The 21,337-nt window shown below is 35.3% G+C and overlaps 1 protein-coding gene across 3 annotated transcripts in view; it reads right to left on the bottom strand.

The window, feature by feature from the left end:
• The window catches only part of PIGF (phosphatidylinositol glycan anchor biosynthesis class F), a 36,216-nt gene that overhangs the window by 2,848 nt on the left and 12,031 nt on the right, over positions 1 to 21,337 (bottom strand). For 2 of the 3 annotated variants that reach the window (XM_003262810.3, XM_012501528.1), the window contains exon 5: positions 8,655 to 8,763. In XM_003262810.3, the coding sequence (XP_003262858.1) occupies positions 8,655 to 8,763 (109 nt within the window). Of the gene's footprint in view, positions 1 to 7,627; positions 7,952 to 8,654; positions 8,764 to 21,337 lie in introns of those variants that run through there. The other variant, XM_030799591.1, reaches the window with a different exon arrangement.

Genomic DNA, 21,337 nt, shown 5'->3' with positions numbered 1-21,337 from the left:
GGTTGTTACTTTTAAATGATTGTTACTTTAACAGTGTCCCTTCTTAACACATGGGGTTACAAATAAAATACTATGCATAGTTTACTATCTACATAAAGCATTGAACTTTTTACCTTAGTAGTTTTCATTTACTACCCTATGTAAACATTTAGGATAATACTCTTTCCTCTGTTTATGCTGAGAGTCTACTAATCATTGGCAAAGTATGAGTCCCTATACTCTGTTTAAAAAGCTCACTGTTAAAGTATAGGGAGAATAGTAATCCCTCATGAATCCCAGCTAGATTCCAATTTGGGTTACTAAATTGTATTTTAATCATTTTGTAATTTCAGTATGGCTCTTTGTTCTCAAACACATACATACCACCATGCACATTCTTTAAACAGCTGTCACACCTCACCTCCAACAGAATGCCAAAAATGAAATGTTAAAAAATTTTGTCTAATGAAGGGTTACGGCTTGGAACACTTGGTTATTCATGTTATGTAAATCAAGAAGTGCATGCCATCAGCAAATTAAAATGTGGACTGGCTTTGAGGACTGTTAATGATGGGTCAGGCTTTGTACTTACAAGAGTACCTGCCTGGCTTTCCTGAAATAAGCATTTCTTAATTGTAACACTCATTTTTTTAAAAAGAGAATTGTTTTAAGGGCAGTTTTCATGATTTTTGAAGAGCAAAATAGATTATCAAAATAGGGAACAGCAAAAGGAGGGAGGCTGCCCACTAAGAACTATTCCTCAAGCAATTTCCTACTGATTTTCTTATAATTATTCTAAAAATTTTTAAACTACACTATGGCAACAGAATTCATTTGTAAATCCTAGCTTAATCAGGTATTTTCATAATTAGATCCTAAGGTTTTCCTTTAAAACTATTTCCTTATCTCACATACAGACATCTTTCTATTCAACGTTCTTCATGCCACAAATAGGATTTTTTTTAAAGTGGTATCTATTAAACACATAATTCAGCTGCATCGCTATAAATATTTCTCCAAATTATGGTAATCTGAGATGGCTTTATATAATTATTTTGTTTAAAGAAAATAGGAAAATTAGAACAAAGACATTCATGTAAAGGAAGTCATTCACAAGTGTTTGCCACCAAAATGACAAGGGCCCAAGCACTGGAGGCCAGCCTGGGCAAGATAGAGTTTTTTATAAATTTACGGTTTTTTTAGCCAGTAAATAGAAGAAACAACCTGTGGTGTATAATCAAATATATTACAAATCAAGTGGGTAAAATTATTAAAATTACCAGGAAGAAGAAAAATCTATTTAAAAAATAAGTGGTACATCGGATGTTAAGTGACCTTGGCCAGCTCATTTTGACATCTGAGCCTCAGTTTCCCCATCTACAGAACAGGGACAGAAGTACCTACTAAAAATGCAGGGCTGAAGTAATCTCTTAAAATTTGTCATGAAAGCTATAAAGTACCATGTACCAGTATTCTGTATATTACATGTTTTAACTTGAAAAAATTAAACTTACACAAACAGCATTTCTTTGGTCACTGACACTACTACGTAATAAGTAGAACCGGCAGTTTAGAACAAGTAGTTCATGAGTAATATGTTATATACTGTGTGGTAGGAAGTGGTAGGAACTATTCCTTACCCTTGTAAAGCAATCATCTTTTCTTTTTTTTTTTTGAGACGGAGTCTCACTCTGTCGCCCAGGCTGGAGTGCAGTGGCACAATCTCGGCTCACTGCAAGCTCCGCCTCCTGGGTTCACACCATTCTCCTGCCTCAGCCTCCTGAGTGGCTGGGACCACAGGTGCCTGCCACCATGCCCAGCTAATTTTTTTGTATTTTCAGTAGAGACAGATTTTCAATGTGTTAGCCAGAATGGTCTGGATCTCCTGACCTCGTGATCCGCCTGCCTCAGCCTCCCAAAGTGCTGGGATTACAGGCGTGAGCCACCGCGCCCAGCCATAACGCAATCATCTTTAATACATGCTGTTCTTCATGTGAAATGTCTGTTACAAGAGCAAATTCAGGAGCTGTACAACATACTGGCATTACGTTAACCATCTGTAGCCTCACCTCAGAAGGAGGAATGATTCCCTGCTCCTGTCATTTTTCATAAATTTTAAGACACAAAATTTTAAGTACAGATAGTGGTTTTAAACTAATCATTAGTAGGCATTTGTGTTAATTTTTAAAGGTTCATGTGAATGACTCCATTCATTCAAAACTATTTATTGAGCCCCTACCTTAACCCAGCAGTTAAAGGTGTAAACTAAGATTAAATTATTTAATTTTGGATACATTTTAGTATAAATTCTTAAAAATGTGTTCCAATATAATAAATATTATTTATAATTTTGGGGGAGATTTACACTGTCACAGGTAATATGGAGAAACTGACCTATCTGCAAATCAGAATACCCACAGACATTTAGAACAACTCACAACCATTAGGATTACTGTCTCTCTCTCGAGATAAAAAGGAAGATAAAATCCAGTTCTGAATCTCTCATGAGCTACTTTTCAATGTTTGTTTTGTTGATTGTGCTTATCACAAATTTGCATTTGCATGACTGAGAGTTCATCTTTCAAGGCCTGCTGACCTACTGGTTATAAATAATCATTTATATTCTCCTCCAAAATTGGTCTTGAACAATATGTTTTTCCAGATATTCCTAAGGTAAATGTTATTGTCTGATACAGGAATACATGCACAAATGAATCTACTCATTGGGATACATTTCTCTAGTTAAAAATCTGCACTCATCCATGTATACACTCTCCTGTGACTAAGAATACTACTTTGGGAAGAGTTATTTGCGAAGGGGTGTGTAGTTCCTGGTCTGGAATTCTTGTCAAAATGACACTAAAAGGTCCTGGTCACAACTCATGCAAACGAGTTAACTTGGCCAGCATTATTCGCTCTCACATGAAAGTCCTGTTAGCAGAGCATTATCAACATGATTACCCTACAATGAACACGCCTTTTAAATCCAAAACCATTTCATGCCAGTTAAGTGTTAACACATTTTTCTCATGCTTGAAACATATAAACCATATTCATATAAATGAGTATTTTATTTTGGTCTAAAACACAGTATCATCCCTTTGGTAATGGAAATGCCAATTAACGTAAAAACCTGCAGCTCTTCAATCAATCAAATCCATAATCTTAGTTTTAATCTCCCTCCAGCATTTTGCAGTAATTCATGTAGTTATAATCCTATGATTCCTAATTTCAACTTATGAAAGAATTATCTGTGGCATCTGTGACTTTAGGAAATGAATATACATATTTCACAAATACTAAATTTCTAACCTGGTAAAACTGAAAAAAAAAAAAAAAACCCAAAATTTTTTAATACAACAATGCCTCATTTATCTGGTGTCTGATGGGAATAAGTACAAATATTTTAAAACAACTTTAAATTGTTTCAAACACAATCTCAGGTGTCTAAAATTCAAAATCCCTGAATTCAGTTATTTAAAATACTTTATATCAATTTTCCTTTTTACCTTCGTAAGAAATAAGCATCCTAGAAGAGACTTGATTATTTGGTTCAAATCTTTTTAAAGATTGTAGCACTGAAGTCCGCAGTTTAAAGGCATGTGTGGATTTGTTAGGGACAAAAGCATTGCATATTAGCTTTAAATATTCTACAAATAAGTTACAGCCTAAAATACAGACACCACCACAATGGTCAAGGCATTTAATGAAAACAATGTGGGGAAAGAAATGAAATATAATAAGTACTTTAGCATTCCAAAGAGACCTAAGCTATGACCATTTTTTAAAAAGAAAAGCCATGTTTTAGTCTCCAGCAATGAAAAGAATCATGGTGCAGTGGGGCTGTCATGTGAATCTTAAGTCTCCCTCTTCCCACCTGAGTAATGCTAAGCAAGATGTGTACTCCTCCCCTCTCACACTGGGGCTTTCTAGTGTATAAAATGGGAGTAAAACCTACCTTGCACTACGGTTGTCAGGATTAAGTTACTCGTTCGACAGTGCCAAGCCCCATGCAGGGTACATGGAGAGATCTACAAATGCTACGTTTTCTTTCTACTGTCATCGGAAATGTCAGACAGGATTGAAAATTATGTGAAATCCAAATACCCTAAATTGGCATAACTAAATACCAGAGAAATAGATAAATTAACAGTCCACTCTACCAACTGAAAGACTGCTGGGCAGAAAAAACAACAAACTGAGACAATTAACATATTCTCTAATATATGAGAACTCAAATAAATAATGGAATTTGCATTTTTTGAAGGCTAAAAATATAGTCATTAAACTATGTCTTTTCTAGGTCACAAATGCCTGTAACATTAATTAAGTAATAACCACGTGTCAGGTGCTGAGCTAGGCATTTTAGAGGGATTTTATTATTTCATCCTCACTAGCAAGTGACAGAGCCAGGATTTCAACCCAGTAATCTGATGCCAGAACTCCTGATCATCATGTTACCTCCCATTAATAAAACATGTGAGTTTAAAAACCTTATGGTCAATTTCCTGTGCTCAGAATAACCAACAATATTTCTTAACCTTCCACTAATTTTTTATAACATGAAATACTAGCCATGTTTTGGTAAGACATTTTCCAGATGAAAAACCTCATAACTACATATTCTATGAAATAGTTACAGCATATTAAATCTAAATCACAGTTCAAATCTAAATTATTAAATAATTAAATTCCAGTCCTGGGTGTATTTAAGTATCTGTTGTACTTACTTACACAGAACATATGCTTTGCATACAGTAATAACAACAAATACTTAATGATTAGCTATTTAGTCACAGCAGATAAAGAATCAAATTATAAAATACAAAGGTTTTCATTAGTCCAAGTATTTATTTTGTCAGCAACTATAGGCTTTCTCTAGAAGATGAAAAAGGCTATCTGGATTATGGGAAATTCAAATATTTGTTTTCTTGCTGAGATTTTAAGGCAAATAATTAAGGGAGAGGCAAGAAGATGACTTTCAAATATTAAAACAACAACAAAGATGACCAACAGTATAATGGATATCTACCCTACCATATACTCTTTAACCACATCCCCTTGCTGCCTTCTACAAAAGAAAGGCTTCCTCCAACTATAAAGATGCCTAATCTTTCATCACTTGCCATTATTTAAAATCACTTAAGACTTATATTAAGTTAAAAAACTTTTTCATTGAGATCACGTATTTTCAGTGGGCCTTTCCAGTCATTTAATGAAGAAATTATTTTAAACATAAAAATATGCTTGAAACAGCTCATTACAGAATCCACATCACTATAATCTTATGCTTGGCCTCAGGAATGTTATACAATGATTTGAGTTCAAAGTAAAGAAAACTGAAATAAAACATGTAGATTTTGTGGGGTTTTGTGTGTGTGTGCATGTGTGTGTTTTTAAAGATACAATTGCTTAACAAGATATTCCTGTTTCTCTGACTGGAATATAAATAAAACCAGAACACAATCCAGAAAAGCTTGTTTTACCACAAACAGACCAAATCTGTATTGGGCTACAAGGAACACAGAACAAGAATCTCTTCTTTTTTTTTTTTAATTTTATTATTATTATACTTTAAGTTTTAGGGTACATGTGCACAATGTGCAGGTTTGTTACATATGTATACATGTGCCATGTTGGTGTGCTGCACCCATTAACTCGTCATTTAGCATTAGGTATATCTCCTAATGCTATCCCCCCCGCTTCCCCCAACCCACAACAGTCCCCAGTGTGTGATGTTCCCCTTCCTCTGTCCATGTGTTCTCATTGTTCAATTCCCGCCTATGAGTGAGAACATGCAGTGTTTCTCAGCAAACTATCGCGAGGACAAAAAACCAAAGAATCTCTTCTTAATACATGTTCTATTTTAGATAATAAAGTGTATACTGTATTGTCTTCTCATGAAATTTTGCTCTAACAACATCTCCACTTTTAGAAAATGCCATATTCCCTTATCTGATTTATTGCTTCTCTGGGAGATGCTGTTCTGTGGAGTTAGAATTATTAAAAAATAACAATAACAAAAAAACAAACAAACTTGTTTGCTGGAAATAAAAAGTGAAAAAAACCTCATTTCTTTAGTTTATTAGTAAACAACTGCTAAAAGGGCAAGGGGCAGATGATTGCTATATGAATAAAAGATTTTTAATTATACATCAATTCTATCATTCCCTCAACAATACATTTCATAATTTAAAAGGTTTACAGTGAATACATGGGTCATTAACTTGGAATATTCTAAAAACAGCCCAATAGTAAAGATAATTACACGGCCAGGAATATTCCAGCTGAATGAAACGCTCTTAATGGAAACCAACACTCGTTATGTATTTAAATTAGATTTAAAATTAAATTAATTTCCAGCTAGCTAGAAAATCTTTTTAAAAAGTCAGTAATTCAAATAGAAACTTTACATTAATTTAAAAAGTAATACCATCAATTTGGATCTAGTTCATCCTTATTGTTAACAAGCACTGAGGTAGAAAAATGGGTCATCAGCTAAAAGCCTGAACAATCCCAGAATGGGTGATTGAACTGTAAATAATTAAGATACATATTTTCTAAGCAAACCTAAACACATATTTTATAAAGCACATATATTCATTCCCCTTAGTTCAGTTTCTACTTCTGCACTGTCTTGTAAACAGAAAAGACTTAAATTATGTGTAGTATATCAAACCTTTACACCCTAAAGTACTGCATCATATACAAAATGATACGTTTATTATATATTATCTTACCAACTTATTAAAGCTGATGTCCCATAGTACTTTATTTATCAATACTTTCTATTTAGATTTCATTGCATTACTTGATAGTAATGAGTCTACACGGTTTCAAACAATTTTCTGTGTATACTTTTCAATGATTTTGATTGTCCTCCAATTTAGAAATCACTGACACTCTTTTGAATGACATCAAGTATGGATGACTTCTATAAGATGTCAACTTAAGAAACCTTTACTAGCATCAAAAACTTGGGATGGGTATCTGTGATGATACACACCCCAAACCTCCAAGGATTTCTCTAATATAGTGATGAAGAGTTAAAACAGGGAAGGGCAAACCTACCAGACTTATTAAACATGAAAGAACAATTTGACTTTCGGGGAGACCCAACATCTAACTGAAAGCACAAAGAATGGAGCTAAAGGTAGGCAGTTATGTGCAAGGCACACAATCTGGATCCCACATTTGGCAAATGAGGTATGTATCAAAGATTTAATTCATCAATTCATTAGCTAGGACTTTACAGAGAAAATTGGACGAATATGCAAAGATGTACGTTTAAGTATGATAATGACCATATTTGATAATAAAATATTAATAATAGTAAAATAGGAAATGACCTAAATGTTCTTTAATAAAAAACTGGTACAATATTTTACACAAATAATTGAATATTACATATATGTAAGTTTTCATTGACATAGAATGAGCTCCATAATATACTGCTGAGGGGAAAAAGCAGATTAAAAATAACATGATTATAGTTACAGGCATGGAGAGAGACAGCTGCAAAAATTATCACCAAAAGCAAATGGAGGTTTCCTCTGGGTGGTTGGGGAGGAAATGAATTTTTACTTTCTTCCTTAGAATTACTAATATTGCTTAAATTTTCTAAATAAATATACATTATCTTTGTGATCAGAAAAAAATTCTCTTCATGTTGGAAAAAGAAAGCACATTTATTTTTTAATACCATAATTCTTTTTGGGAGTAATTACTCTATGAAACTAATTAGAAAAATTCATGAAGCTATAGATTCAAAGATTTTATCACAGCAGTGTTTATTATCATAAAATACTGGCAATAATCTAAATGATCAATAGTGAATTTGTTAAATAAGTTTTAAAGTAACTATATAATGGCATACTACAAAGTCATTAATATTAAGACAAAGATACAGTCATCACTGTAAGTTCAGTGACCTTGGGAATGTTACATACCCTCTAGGTGTCAGTTTCCTCATCTGTAAAATGGGTATAAAAAGAGCACTTACCTCACAGTGCTTTACCTAGCATATCAGCTTTATCTTATGGTGATACAGGACAAAAAATCTGATGTTTGTGAGCTTTCTTGATAACACAGGCCACTGCTGCAAAAATTACCTTGCTATCTGCTTCTAAAACTTTCAAGATGAACATTCAATCTGGCCATCACTTAAGTTCAGAAAATATGAATATAAGACCACCAGGGCAATAAATATCAAAGCTGAAAATAGGACATTTCTGTGACTATTAACCTAGTTTTTAAAAATTCCTATACTGGCTGGGCTTGGTGGCACACACCTGTAGTCCCAGCCACTTGGGAGGCTGAGGCAGGAGGATCGTTTAGGCCCAAGCATTAGAGGCCAGCCTGGGCAAGAGAGTGAGAACCTGTCTTTTTTTAAAAACAATAAACAAACCGCCTATATACAATCACAGAATAAGCTTGTTTATTCATCTGTACATGTGCAAAAAATAGTGCTAGAAGATAAAACCAGGGCTACCTGGACGCCTGTGGCACTGGACAGTCCCCATTAAGAAGCTGCCCAGATTACAGTGACTGATAGAAGTGGTATCCCTACTTAATTGAACAACAGAACAATTTACATATACATACTAGTTTGCTTCATCAGTTTTACTATCATTGTACAAACATTTATTTTGTTGCTTTAAGTAACTGAAACCAACCTGCCATGGTCTTTCCCAATCCAGTGGAATAGGAAGTGCTCCAAGCCATGCTCCTACAAAACTAGAAATTGTAGTGATCTGGAGACTATTCTCCCATATGGATGTAACTCTGTGAAACACAAATTGGTACATCATTGGTGGTATATACATTAGCTGCTGGAGAATCCAACAAGCACTCGCACACATTATCAGTATACATATATTTTCTGCTAATTTAAAATGAAAATCTCAAAATGACATATATTTACCATGAACTATTAATAGTTAATTGGTAAGAAGATATAAAAGTTTTCCATTGGAAAGATAATATATAGATGCAGTAGGAGTCAAACCATGCTAAAGAGCATTTGTAGAAACAGCTAAGTCTTCCACCCCTATCATCAACTCCTGGTTCCTTTCCCCACAGGCAACTGCTATTACCAAATTATTACATATTCTTCCAGAAATATTTTATACAGGCACAAATACACATATAATTTTGTTTTGAAGGATATATGTACATTTGCATAAATCACACGTACATATGTATATTTCTTCAAAACAAAACTCAGATGCATCATGTTATAAACCGAGTTTTGCTTGTTTTTCCTTGGTAAGAGCCATAACAGTATTCCATTGTATGGATGGTGCATCATTTATTCAACCAGTCTTTTTTTTTTTTTTTTTTGAGACGGAGTCTCACTCTGTTGCCCAGGCTGGAGTGCAATGAAGTGATCTCAGATCACTGCAACCTCCGCCTCCCGGGTTCAAGCGATTCTCCTGCCTCAGACTCCTGAGTAGCTGGGATTACAGGTGTGCGCCACCACGCCCAGCTAATTTTTGTACTTCTAGTAGAGATGGGGTTTCACTGTGTTGGCCAGGCTGGTCTCAAACTCCTAACCTTGTGATCCGCCCACCTCGGCCTCCCAAAGTGTTGGGATTACAGGCGTGAGCCACTGCACCCGGCCTCAACTAGTCTTTCTTACAGCACATTTCATTTATACAAACCAATTCAATTTACTTGGCAAGAAACAGGCAGAGAACAAGAACAAAGTATTTCAAAAAGATCTGATTTTGCCTACTGTTCCTATTTACTAAGTGCACATCTGAGAGTGTAAAGGTGGAAAGACTTAATTCTGCCATTCTTTTAGTAGGTGTTAGTTTCAGCATGGCCCTCATAGTGTGAACACTTCATCATGTAGAACAGGAGTCTGGTTACAGTCAGCTAAAAGCCCACTGCAATGCAATAAGTGGGGTCCAAATATTCAATTGTTTAAATTTCAAGGTGAAGTTACTGTGAAGTTAATGAAAAGTAGCCTCTTCTAGATAGTATGGGGGAAAACGTTTGTTTTGTTAGATGATTTATTTAATTAGAAACAGGCCAATTATTACACACAAAATGTACAATGAATTTTAAAAGTTCCAAATGATGACAAGTCAGTTCACAAACCAATCCCTCTATCATCCTCCATCTCATACTCCCCAACTACACAAGATAAGACCTTAGCTTGTTTCCATTGAGAAGGAGGGCTAAGAACGGGCTAGAGCCAATCACATATATCCAAATTTGTACTATTTGTAGGGCTTTATTATTCTTTTTTATTTCATATAACAACTATAAATATGTCAGCTTTTTCAACTAGCATTCAATAGAACAGAGATCTGTTCCAATGTTGGAAGGAAAAACTGGCCAAGTTCAATGTAAAGGGAATTGTACTGTTCAAGCAATTTAAAGGATTTTCTAGGGCAATTTTTGACTACATGTGGCTGACAATGTTGACTAAGCTTCAATTTAACACACACCTCCTCTATACCATAATACATAAAGTGATGTGCCTGGAAACATAAGGTGTGGTAGAGGTTGAGAGCAGAGATTACTTTCTGTTGGGAAGAATTCACTTTTTCTATTTTATGGAACAGGAGGAAGTTCAGCTGGATTGGAAAGAAAAGGTAGCATTAGGTCTTAAACTGGAGGACTGCAGAAAAGAGAACATAAGTCAGATTGCTAGAGGCCAAGTGGAAGAACGAGAAATAAGGCTGGGAAAGTAGGGCAGAGTTAGGATTTTTTTTTTTTTTTTTTGAGACGGAGTTTCGCACTTGTTGCCCAGGCTGGAGTGTAATGGAGTGATCTCGGCTCACCGCAACCTCCGCCTCCCAGGTTCAAGCCATTCTTCTGCCTCAGACTCCAGGGTAGCTGGGATTACAGGTGTGTGCCATCACACCCAGCTAATTTTTGTATTTTTAGTAGAGACGGGGTTTCACCATGTTGGCCAGGCTGGTCTCGAACTCCTGACCTTGTGATCCACCAACCTCGGCCTCCCAACGTGCTGGGATTACAGGTGTGAGCCACTGCGCCTGGCCCCCACATGCCCCGCCTCCCCCCCCCCCTCCCCCCCTTTTTTTTTGAGATGGAGTTTCGCTCTTGTTGCCCAGGCTGGAATGCAATGGCGCAACCTGGGCTCACTGCAACGTCCGCCTCCCAGATTCAAGGGATTCTCCTGCCTGAGCCTCCCGAATAGCTGAGATTACAGGTGGCTGCCACCACGCCTGGCTAATTTTTTGTATTTTTTTTTTTAGTAGAGATGGAGTTTCACCATTTTGGTCAGGCTGGTCTCCACAGTTAGGATTTTTAAAAATAGCTTTATTGAGTAGAGTCAAAAATTATCCTAGAAAATCCTTTCTAGCCATACAATTCATTAATTTCAAGTATACAAATCAATGGTTTTTAGTATATTCACAGAGTCGTGCAGCCATCACCACTGTAAGTTTTAGAACATTTTCATCATCCCTAGACTCTTTAACCATTACCAATCACTCTCCATTTCTCCTTCCTCCCAGCCCTAGGCAACCACTAAGCTACTTTCTGTCTCTCTGGATTTGCCTATTCTGGACATTTCATATAAACGGAATCATAAAACGTGTGACTGGCTTCTTTTTCCTAGCATAATGTTTTCAAGGTTCATCCATGTTGTAGCATGTATCAATATTTCATTCCTTCTTTTGGCTCAATCATATTCCCTTCTATGGATATTCCACATTTTATCCATTCAACAGCTGATGGACATTTGGGTTGCTTCTGCTTTTTGGTTATTATGAATAATGTTGCTATGAACATTTATGCACAAGTTTCTGTGTGAACATATGTTTTTGTCTCTCTTGGGATTACACCTAGGAGTGGAATTGTTGGGTCATATGGAAACTCTTATATTTAATCACTTGAGGAACTAACTACCAGACTCTTCCAAAGTGGCTGAACCATTTTATATTCCCACCAGCAGTGTATGAGGATTCCAATTTTTCCACACCCTCCTGACACTTGTCATTATCTTTTTTTTATTACAGTCATCGTAATTGGTGTGAAATGGTATCATGGTGATAGATTTAGGGTTAGGATTTTAGAAAATTCTTAAAGTCAAACTAAGGAACCATGAAGGTTTTTAATCAAAGCAACTTTACGATCAGAGATGTTTCAGTAAGATTTATGTGGCCGGGCACGGTGGCTCTCGCCTGGAATCCCAACACTTTAGGACGCAGAGGCGGGCGGATCACAAGGTCAGGAGTTCAAGACCAGCCTGGCCAACATGGTGAAATTCCGTCTCTACTAAAAATACAAAAAATTAGCTGGGCGCAGTGTCGGGCACCTGTAATCCCACCTACTCGGGAGGCTGAGACTGGAGAATCGCTTGAACCCAGGAGGCGGAGGTTGCCGTGAGCCAAGACCACGCCATTATACTCCAGCCTGGCGACAGAGCGAGACCCCATCTCAAAAAAAAAAAAAAAAAACCTCTAAGCTCTAAGTTCCTTGGGCTAAGAGGCAAGATCCATGCCTTCACATTTTTCATTGTTCCAGAACACTTGTGGTCATCTTATGTTTATTAAAATAAAAAGTATGATCATCCAAGAGGTTGCCCTCTATTTTGTGGTAGCCAGGTGTTTATGATCCTACATATAATAAATGTAGAAAAAAGGGAGCCAAGACCTATTTTTAAAAATAGAAAAACTCTGTAGCCTGTCTTTTTAAAGTAAAAATTTCATATTTATCAAAATAATATATGTGACATCTTTAAAGTAAAGGAGTACAATTAAACTAATAATAAAAATAGTGGTCTCCTCTTCCATCCCTCCCCACTCCTGATGTCTGCTCCAAGGCAGATATTTTCAACTCTTTTTGCTGTTTCTTCTATTTACCTCAAATTAAAAAAAAAAAAAAACATAAATTAGGCATAGATTTTTCAAGATTAACTTACTTTCTGCCATCTTCTATGGGAGAAGATTTAGCACCTTTTACCTACAAACTGCCTACCTCCACATACACATTTCTCCCTGACTCATGTCCGTTCTACAATGGTAACATCTTCTTTCAACCGAATCAATAGTAATGTCTACATTATGATGATTATAAAACTGCTAATCACAGTGAACCACACAGTAAACCACAATTATACGTTTCTTTTCTCATAGTAAATATAATCTTTAATTGTCCATGGATGTTAAGAACTGCCTCTTTTTCCCCCCTCCGTTTGCTTATGTACCTGTAATTAAATAATTTTCAAATATTCCAAAGAAGCTAAGTAATACCTCTAAATGCTTGATCTCTTCTCCCTGCTCCTTCCGTCTTTTTGGAGCCACCTAAGACTGCTGCGCAACTGCTGTGCTGTGGGGTCCCTTCACGAGCATCTTGTGAATTCCCTTTGCCTCTCTCAGTTCTTTTGGATCTGCTCTTTCCTAAATTCCAAGACTTCCTCCATCTATGTTCCTTTTTCTTTTCTTTTTAAGCACCTCTTTCAATAGATTCCTGAGAAAGGAATTTCCTTTTTCAGCACCTGCTTCCATAGATTCCTGAGAAAGGGTACATGGAAAATAGATTCTTAGAGATGTTTTAAGTCTGAAAATGAGTTTACTGTAATTTTTGGGAATCATTCTGCCTCAGAATTGGTGGGGTATTTTTTGTTGTTGTTATTTTTTTTGAGATGAAGTCTCACTCTGCCGTCCAGGCTGGAGTGCAGTGGCGCGATCTTGGCTTACTGCAACATCCACCTCCTGGGCTCAAGCGATTTTCCTGCCTCAGCCTGCCGAGTAGCTGGGATTACAGGCGCCCGCCACCATGCCCAGCTAATTTTTGTATTTTTAGTAGAGATGGGGTTTCACCTTGTTGGCCAGGCTGGTGTCGAACTCCTGACCTCAAGTGATCTGCCCACCTTGGCCTCCCAAAGTGCTGGGATTATATGCGTGAGCCACAGCGCCTGACCCTGCCTCAGAACTTGGAAGGCATCGCTCCACTGTTTTCTGATTCCCACTTGAGAAGTTCAGTGCCATTCCGGTTTCCTGTCCTCTGTAGGTATCATGTTTCTCTCATTCTCTAGAAACTTTTAGAATGATCTCTTTATTCCTGGTTATCAAAAATTTCACAAAAATGTTTTTTAAAGTGTTTTTTCATCCACTATGCTGAAAATATATGGGCCTTCTTAATCTAAAATCTCAGGTATTCTGGTTCTTAAAATTGTCTTCTACTTACAGACCTTGTTTGATCAGATCACTTAAGAATTTTTCCCTTACTCTTTTGCTAGGAATACTATTATTTTGAACTAATTTCTGCTTTTATCTTTTAATTCATTTTGCAATCTTTACCTTTTTGTTTGACTAGGGAATCTTTTCAACTTTTGTCTCTACCTCCGTTGAGTTTAATAGTATTTTTATTTCCCAAAAGTTTTCTTGTTCTCTGAATATTCACTTTGACTGCCTCCTGTTCACCTTTTATGATAAAGTTAAAAAAAAAAAGTAAGTTTTTAAGTTATCTTCTGTCTTTATATACTGCCTCTATTTCCCCTGAGTTTCTTTTTTGTTGTTTTCATTTCTGGATTTTATTTGAGGTATTCCTCAAATATCTGGTGATTCTTTACTTCTCATTCCACTTAAAACACCATGTATGAAATGTCCAGACTAGGCAAATCTACACAGATAGAAAATATATTAGTGTAAGCTTGTCTAACCCACGGCCCATAGGCTACATGTGGCCCAGGATGGCTTTGAATGTGGCCCAACACAAATTCATAAACTGTCTTAAAACATTATGAGATTACTTTTTTTTTTTTTTTTTTTAGCTCATCAGCTATCGTGAGTGTTAATGTATTGCATGTGTGGCTCAAGACAATTCTTTCCTTCCAATGCGGCCCAGAGAAGCCAAAAGATTGGACACTCCTGTAGTGGTTGCCTGGGCCATGGAGAGAAGAGTGGGAATAGGGGATGACTGCTAATAGTTATAGTTTCTTTTTGATGTGGTGAAATGTCCCAAAATTAGATTGTGGCAATGGCTGTACAACTGTGCCTATACTAAAAACCACTGAATTATACACTTTGAGTGAATTCTATGGTATACAGTTATATCTCAATAACACTATTTTTAAACAACTGCAACAACAAAATGAAACATTAAACAGTTGACTGGATGCTTACAATGCATAAGTAAGATAATTCGAGCAGGGGGATGCACAGAACTAGGGACGGGGTAGGAACCTGACTTTCGAGAATCACAAAATGTCAGTACCATTTTCCCTTGAAAGAAGTACTTCAATATTCTACCTAGATGGTATAAGCCTGGCTCCTAGTACTTTGGGCCAACCAAGCGAAAGGGGCTAGGTGTAAGGTGGGGACTCATGGTTTGAGATGTAGGATTTCATTTAAAACTTATTCCCCAAAGAGGTTGTACCCAACAGGCTCAGTATCTGGGGACAGCCAGAATAGCTGGGGATATGAAGGGTACAATTATATTTTCTTCACTTCTCCTCCCTGCACTGTTTAACTTCCATTGCTTGTATTAGTTTTTATTTACGTTGTTCTACAACTCTAATTCATTCAATTATTTTCTTGATATAATGAGTCCCTTTAATGTACAAATTGGAGAATCCCCTCATTTGTGGAAACTGTCTTCTGTCATATCTTTGAATCATTTTTGTTGGGTATTTTAGAGGCACTAACTAGTCTTATGTTTGCATCTCTTTTGTTTCTCCTCTATATTTATCACATCTTCTCTAAATGCTTTATTCTTCCCAACCCCCTCCTTACCCCTCATTCATTTTGATTAGCTCAAACCTTTCTTCCATGCTAAAACCTGACTTTCTGATTTGTCTGTTTCTTGATATTTTTAATTTATGCCCTGTAATAGTGAACTTTGCATTCTCAATTTATTTCACTAATTCTGCAGTCTTCTTCTCCACGTCATTTTGTTTCATGATCTCATCTTTGCTCTTAATTTATTCAATTCATATCCTTAGTACTATTTTTCATGGTAAACTGTGTGGAGGTTTTTTTGTTTGTTTTTGCTTCTAGGGTAGCATTTTCTCTCAAGCCAGATTCTTCATCTTCTGCATGCCCTTTTTCCTTCTTCAATAGTGCATTTTTAGGGTTGTCATGCCGTTTCTTTTCTCTTGCTCATACTTCACATGGGAACACGTCCTATCTTAACTAGCCCCAATTTTCCCTGTCTTGAAGCTGCCTTTTGAGGACTGCATGTTACTTTCTACTGAGTTTTCTGCAACATGAGGCAGGAAAGAGAATGGAGGCAGGGAGGCTGGGTAAGATAAATGCTATCTCTGTGATTCAGTTAGTAATATTCCACTGAAATTTAATAAATGGTGGTTCCATAAATCAGACTTAAAAATTCATGGCCAAGGCTTATGCCTCCTCTTAGAAATCAGATGAAGCTACTATAGTGCACAGTCTGCCCCCTTGGCAGATCCCTGTAGGTAGCAGCCCTGGTAGATTGATAAGAGGTAAAGAGGCCTGATGGGGAGTCAGGGAAACCTACACTCTATTGGTAGGAATATGTATGTGGGTATATACATATTCTTCAAATTAGAACTTTAGTTTGACAGTGTCTATCAACTTCCTTTGATCTAGGAATGTTACTCAAGTAATCTAGTCTACAAAAACCTTTGCACAAGTATACAAAATTATATGATACAAAGATATACCTAACAACATTATTTATTATCATGAAAATTTGATAATAAACTTTAATAGGAAATTAGTTAAATAAATCATGGTACATGGAATACTTGTAATGATGATTAATTGCTCCACATTCATCTCAACCCTGATGATTAGACTAATTAATTAAATACTGATGAACCCATTCTGTTTCCCAATGATTAGGAAAACTCAAGGAAGAGAAGCTGCTGCCATCCCATTACCAGCCTGAGGATAATAACAGGGAGAATCGGTAAGAAGCACAGCCATACCATGACTATCTGTATCTAGAACCATCCAATTTCTGTTATGTGACATAATCAGTTTCCTTATTATTCAAACCAATATAAGCTGAAGTTTTATGTTACTTATAGAGATATACTAGCTAAGAATACTATGCAAGAAAAGGTAGATTATACACACACACAGATAACGATGTTCATAACACATTAGTGGGAAAAAAGTTATAAAGCCATGACTAGTTTAACTATTTTGTTTTAAAATTATATATACATAAAATTAATACAAAATTCGAAGAACACATAAAATCTGCTAGTAGTTGTTCATTGCTCTATGATAGCATTACTAGGATCTTTAACTTTCTATATTTTTGTTTGAATTTTTACTACATTTATATACATTATTTTGTAATAAATAAGATTAAAAAATAGGTAAATTCTTTTCTATTAACTAATTTCTAGCATCACTGACATTGATGTAGTCTCATTTTATAAGTTTCCATAATAAAGCTATTTGAATTCTACGGTTATTGGCTAATTTTTTCAAAGTTAAGGAATATATGCACAGTCAATAGGGCTCAGAATAAATGGCTCCCCGTGAACAAACTTAAAAAGTGACTAAAGCAATGTTACAGACCAACCTTCATGACACTGTGCTCCAAGTACTTGTCCAAATTATTTGACTCCACTGGAATTCATTACGTCAAATATTAATTGAAGTAAACAGGCCATTTTGAGTGCCTACTATGTGCCAGACACTGTATCAGGCACCTGAGGGTAGTTCATAGTCAACACTCATGGTTTAAATACACTGTCATCAAAACAGTGTTTGTTTAAATAGGTTTAATTTTTTGAACTGCTAGTCTTTTCATCTAAAAAAGAGACACTGTACAACTCCTCCTAGTGGCTAAAGGCATTTTACAAAATTCTAATATAAATGTTTTCCTTCCCCACTGAATATTAAAACAAATGCCCCTTTGCCACTAAATTTTTTGCCCACATTTATACTAAATTACCTACTTTTTATATGAGTACATCTTTGGTCACTCACTATATTTTCACTCTTAGTGTCCACAGTAGTTGCTTCAATATAAAATCTATTTCAATACAAAGATGACAAAAAGAGGCTGTTATCTTTGTCTACACAAATAGGTCTTATTGAATGTTTTCACCTTGGCTAGATCACTACTTTTGGCAAGATTTATGTTTAGTACCATTCAGGAATCTATTTAGTTCACCAAAAGTGATCAGGTTCTAACTTAAACATTCAAATAACAGCATAAAAGAATTGATATGTCAAAAAGCAAGTTTCAATGAACTATATGGGTGTATAGTAGTCAGATTATTACTTTCCTTTATAAGAAAGTCTGCAAATAAAAAAAACAAAATAATTTTAATGCCAATGCAATAACTGAATTAAATTAGTACAAACTGAGTATATTATTTAATAAGTATACCAATAAGAAGTTGGCAGAATATTTTAAGAAACCAAATGACTTGTCTACTTCCAAGTTTCTTTATAATAGTATTCTTTTGTTTTGTTTTCCTGGAGTAACTTAACATTTACTGTCAGGAGAAATCCTGTTAAAATAGTGTCTTTTAGTTATGTATAAAATCCCAATAGTATCAGAATTGATCCTTAACTTGTAGGATGTAGTTCCTATACAGTTCACAAGCTCAAAGCTTTGGTGTTCTCTGTCTTCACATGACTATCATCTGTTCAACGTAAGTTTTCTATAAACATGCAAATAAATACATTAAAAACTAATATATAAACTTATTTCACTTAAAAATATTATAAAACATTTATATGGATTCAACACTAATTGAGATGTCATGCCAATTCAAAATTAGCCTGTTCACACTGAACATCTGAATTGTTCATATTTTAATAATACTAAAAGGGCTGTCTTTAAGTTAAAAAAAATACACACAAAATTCTACTGTGTTTTACATATTAAAATACAAGATGAATGATAAAAATATTTAAAGCTCTAAAATCTTCAGTTGATACTTCAAGTATTTTAAATACTTTTTATTAATTAGAACTACAGCATAAGAACTTCAAATTTAAATTTTATTTTATTTTATTTTTTATTATTATTATACTTTAGGTTTTAGGGTACATGTGCACAATGTGCAGGTTTGTTACATATGTATCCATGTGCCATGTTGATTTCTTGCACCCATTAACTCGTCATTTAGCATTAGGTATATCTCCTAAATTTCTGTTCTAAATTATTATTGAGTAGGAAAAAGCATGTATTATTCATGTATTTTGTACAATCTCCTTGAATAATAATAGAATTCTTTGAAATTAAAGTTGTGACTCAGGAAGTCCTAGCTAGAGCAATCAGATGAGAGAAAAAAATAAAGGGCATCCAAATTGGAAAGAAAGAAGTCAAATTATCCTTGTTTGCAGATGATATAATCGTATATTTGGAAAAACCTAAAGACTACCAAAAACTATTAGAATTGATAAACAAATTGAGTAAAGTTGCAGGATACAAAATCAACATACAAAAATCAGTAGCATTTCTATATGCCAACAGCAAATAATCTGAAAAAGAAATAAAAAAGTAATCCCATTTATAACAGCTACAAATAAAATTAAATATCTATGAATTAACTTCACCAAAGAAGTGAAAGATATCTACAATGAAAACTATAAAACACTGATGAAAGAAATTGAAGAGGACACAAAAAATGGAAAGATATTTCATGTTTATGAACTGGAAGAATCAATATTGTTAAAATGTCCATACTACCCAAAGCAATCCACAGATTCATTGCAATCCCTATCAAAATACCAATAATATTCTTCACATAAATAGAAGAAACAATCCTAAAATTTATATGGAACCACAAAGACCCAGAATAGCCAAAGCTATCCTGAGCAAAAAGAACAAAACCGGAGGAATCACATTACTTGACTCAAATTATACTACAGAGCTACTGTAACCAAAACAGCAAGGTACTGGCATAAAAACAGGCACATAAACCAATAGAACAAATAGAGAACCCAGAAGTAAATCCATACATCTACAGTGAGCTCATTTCATCAGAGATGCCAAGAACACACACTGGGGAAAGAGCAGTCTCTTCCATAAGTGGTGGCAGGAAAACTGGATATCCATATGCAGAAGAATGAAACTAGACCCCTAACTCTCACCATATACAAAAACCAAACCCAGATGGATTAAAGACTTAAATTTAAGACCACAAACTATGAAACTACTAAAAGGAAACATTGGGGAAACTTTCCAGGACACTGGATTGGGCTAAGATTTCTTGAATAATACCCCACAAGTACAGGCAACCAAAGCATACATGGACAAATGGAATCACATCAAGTTAAAAAGCTTCTGTACAGCAAAAGAAACAATCAAGAAAGTGAAGAGACAACCCACAGAACGGAAGAAAATATTTCCAATCTATCTATCTAACAAAGGGTTAATAACCAGACTATACTGGGAGCTCAAACAACTCTACAGGGAAAAAAAACCTAATAATCCAATTAAAAAATAGGCAAAAGATCTGAATAGACATTTCTCAAAAAAAGACATACGAGTGGTAAACAGGTATATGAAAAGGTGCTCAACATCACTGGTCGTCAGAGAAATGCAAATCAATACTACAACGAGATTATCATTTCACCCCAGTTAAAATGGCTTTTATCCAAAAGGCAGGCAATAAATGCTGGCGAGGATGTGGAGAAAGGGAACTCTCATATACTGTTGGTGGGAATGTAAATTAGTACAACCATTATGGAGATCAGTTCTCAAAAAAACAAAAACAGATCTACCATATGATCCAGGAATCACATTGCTAGGTATATACCCAAAAGAAAGGAAATCAGTATATTGAAGAGATAGCTGGACTCCCATGTTTATTGCATCACTAATCACAATAGCCAAGATTTGGAAGCAACCTAAGTGTCCATCAACGGACTAATGGATTAAAAAAAAGTGATACATACGTGCAGTGGAGTACTACTTGGCCATTAAAAAATAATGAGATCCTGCCATTTGCAACAATGTAGACAGAACTGGAGTTCATTATGTTAAATGAAATAAGCCAGGCATAGAAAGGCAAACTTTGCATGTTCTCACTTATTTGTGGGAGTTAAAAATTAAAACAATTGAACTCATGGAGATAGAGAGTAGAAGGATGGTTACCACAGGCTGGGAAGCGTAGTAGTGGGGGTGGGGGGTGCAGAGAATGTGATTAATGGGCACGAAAAAGATAGAATGAGTAAGATCTAGTATTTGATAGCAAAACAGGGTGACTATAGTCAACAATAATTTAACTGTACATTTAAAAATAACTAAGAGCATAATTGGATTGCTTGTACAACCATACATACAAAAGATACATGCTTGATGTGAATACCCTGATGTGATTATTATGCATTGTATGTCTGTATCAAAATATCTCATGTACTCCAGAAATGTATATATCTACTATGTACACACAAAAAAATAAAAATTAAAAAATAAA

This window comes from Nomascus leucogenys, chromosome 19 (assembly GCF_006542625.1).
Source record: "Nomascus leucogenys isolate Asia chromosome 19, Asia_NLE_v1, whole genome shotgun sequence".
Lineage (NCBI taxonomy): Eukaryota > Metazoa > Chordata > Mammalia > Primates > Hylobatidae > Nomascus > Nomascus leucogenys.
Note: the sequence above shows the minus strand (reverse complement) of the source record. Positions and strands in the feature narration are given on the sequence as shown.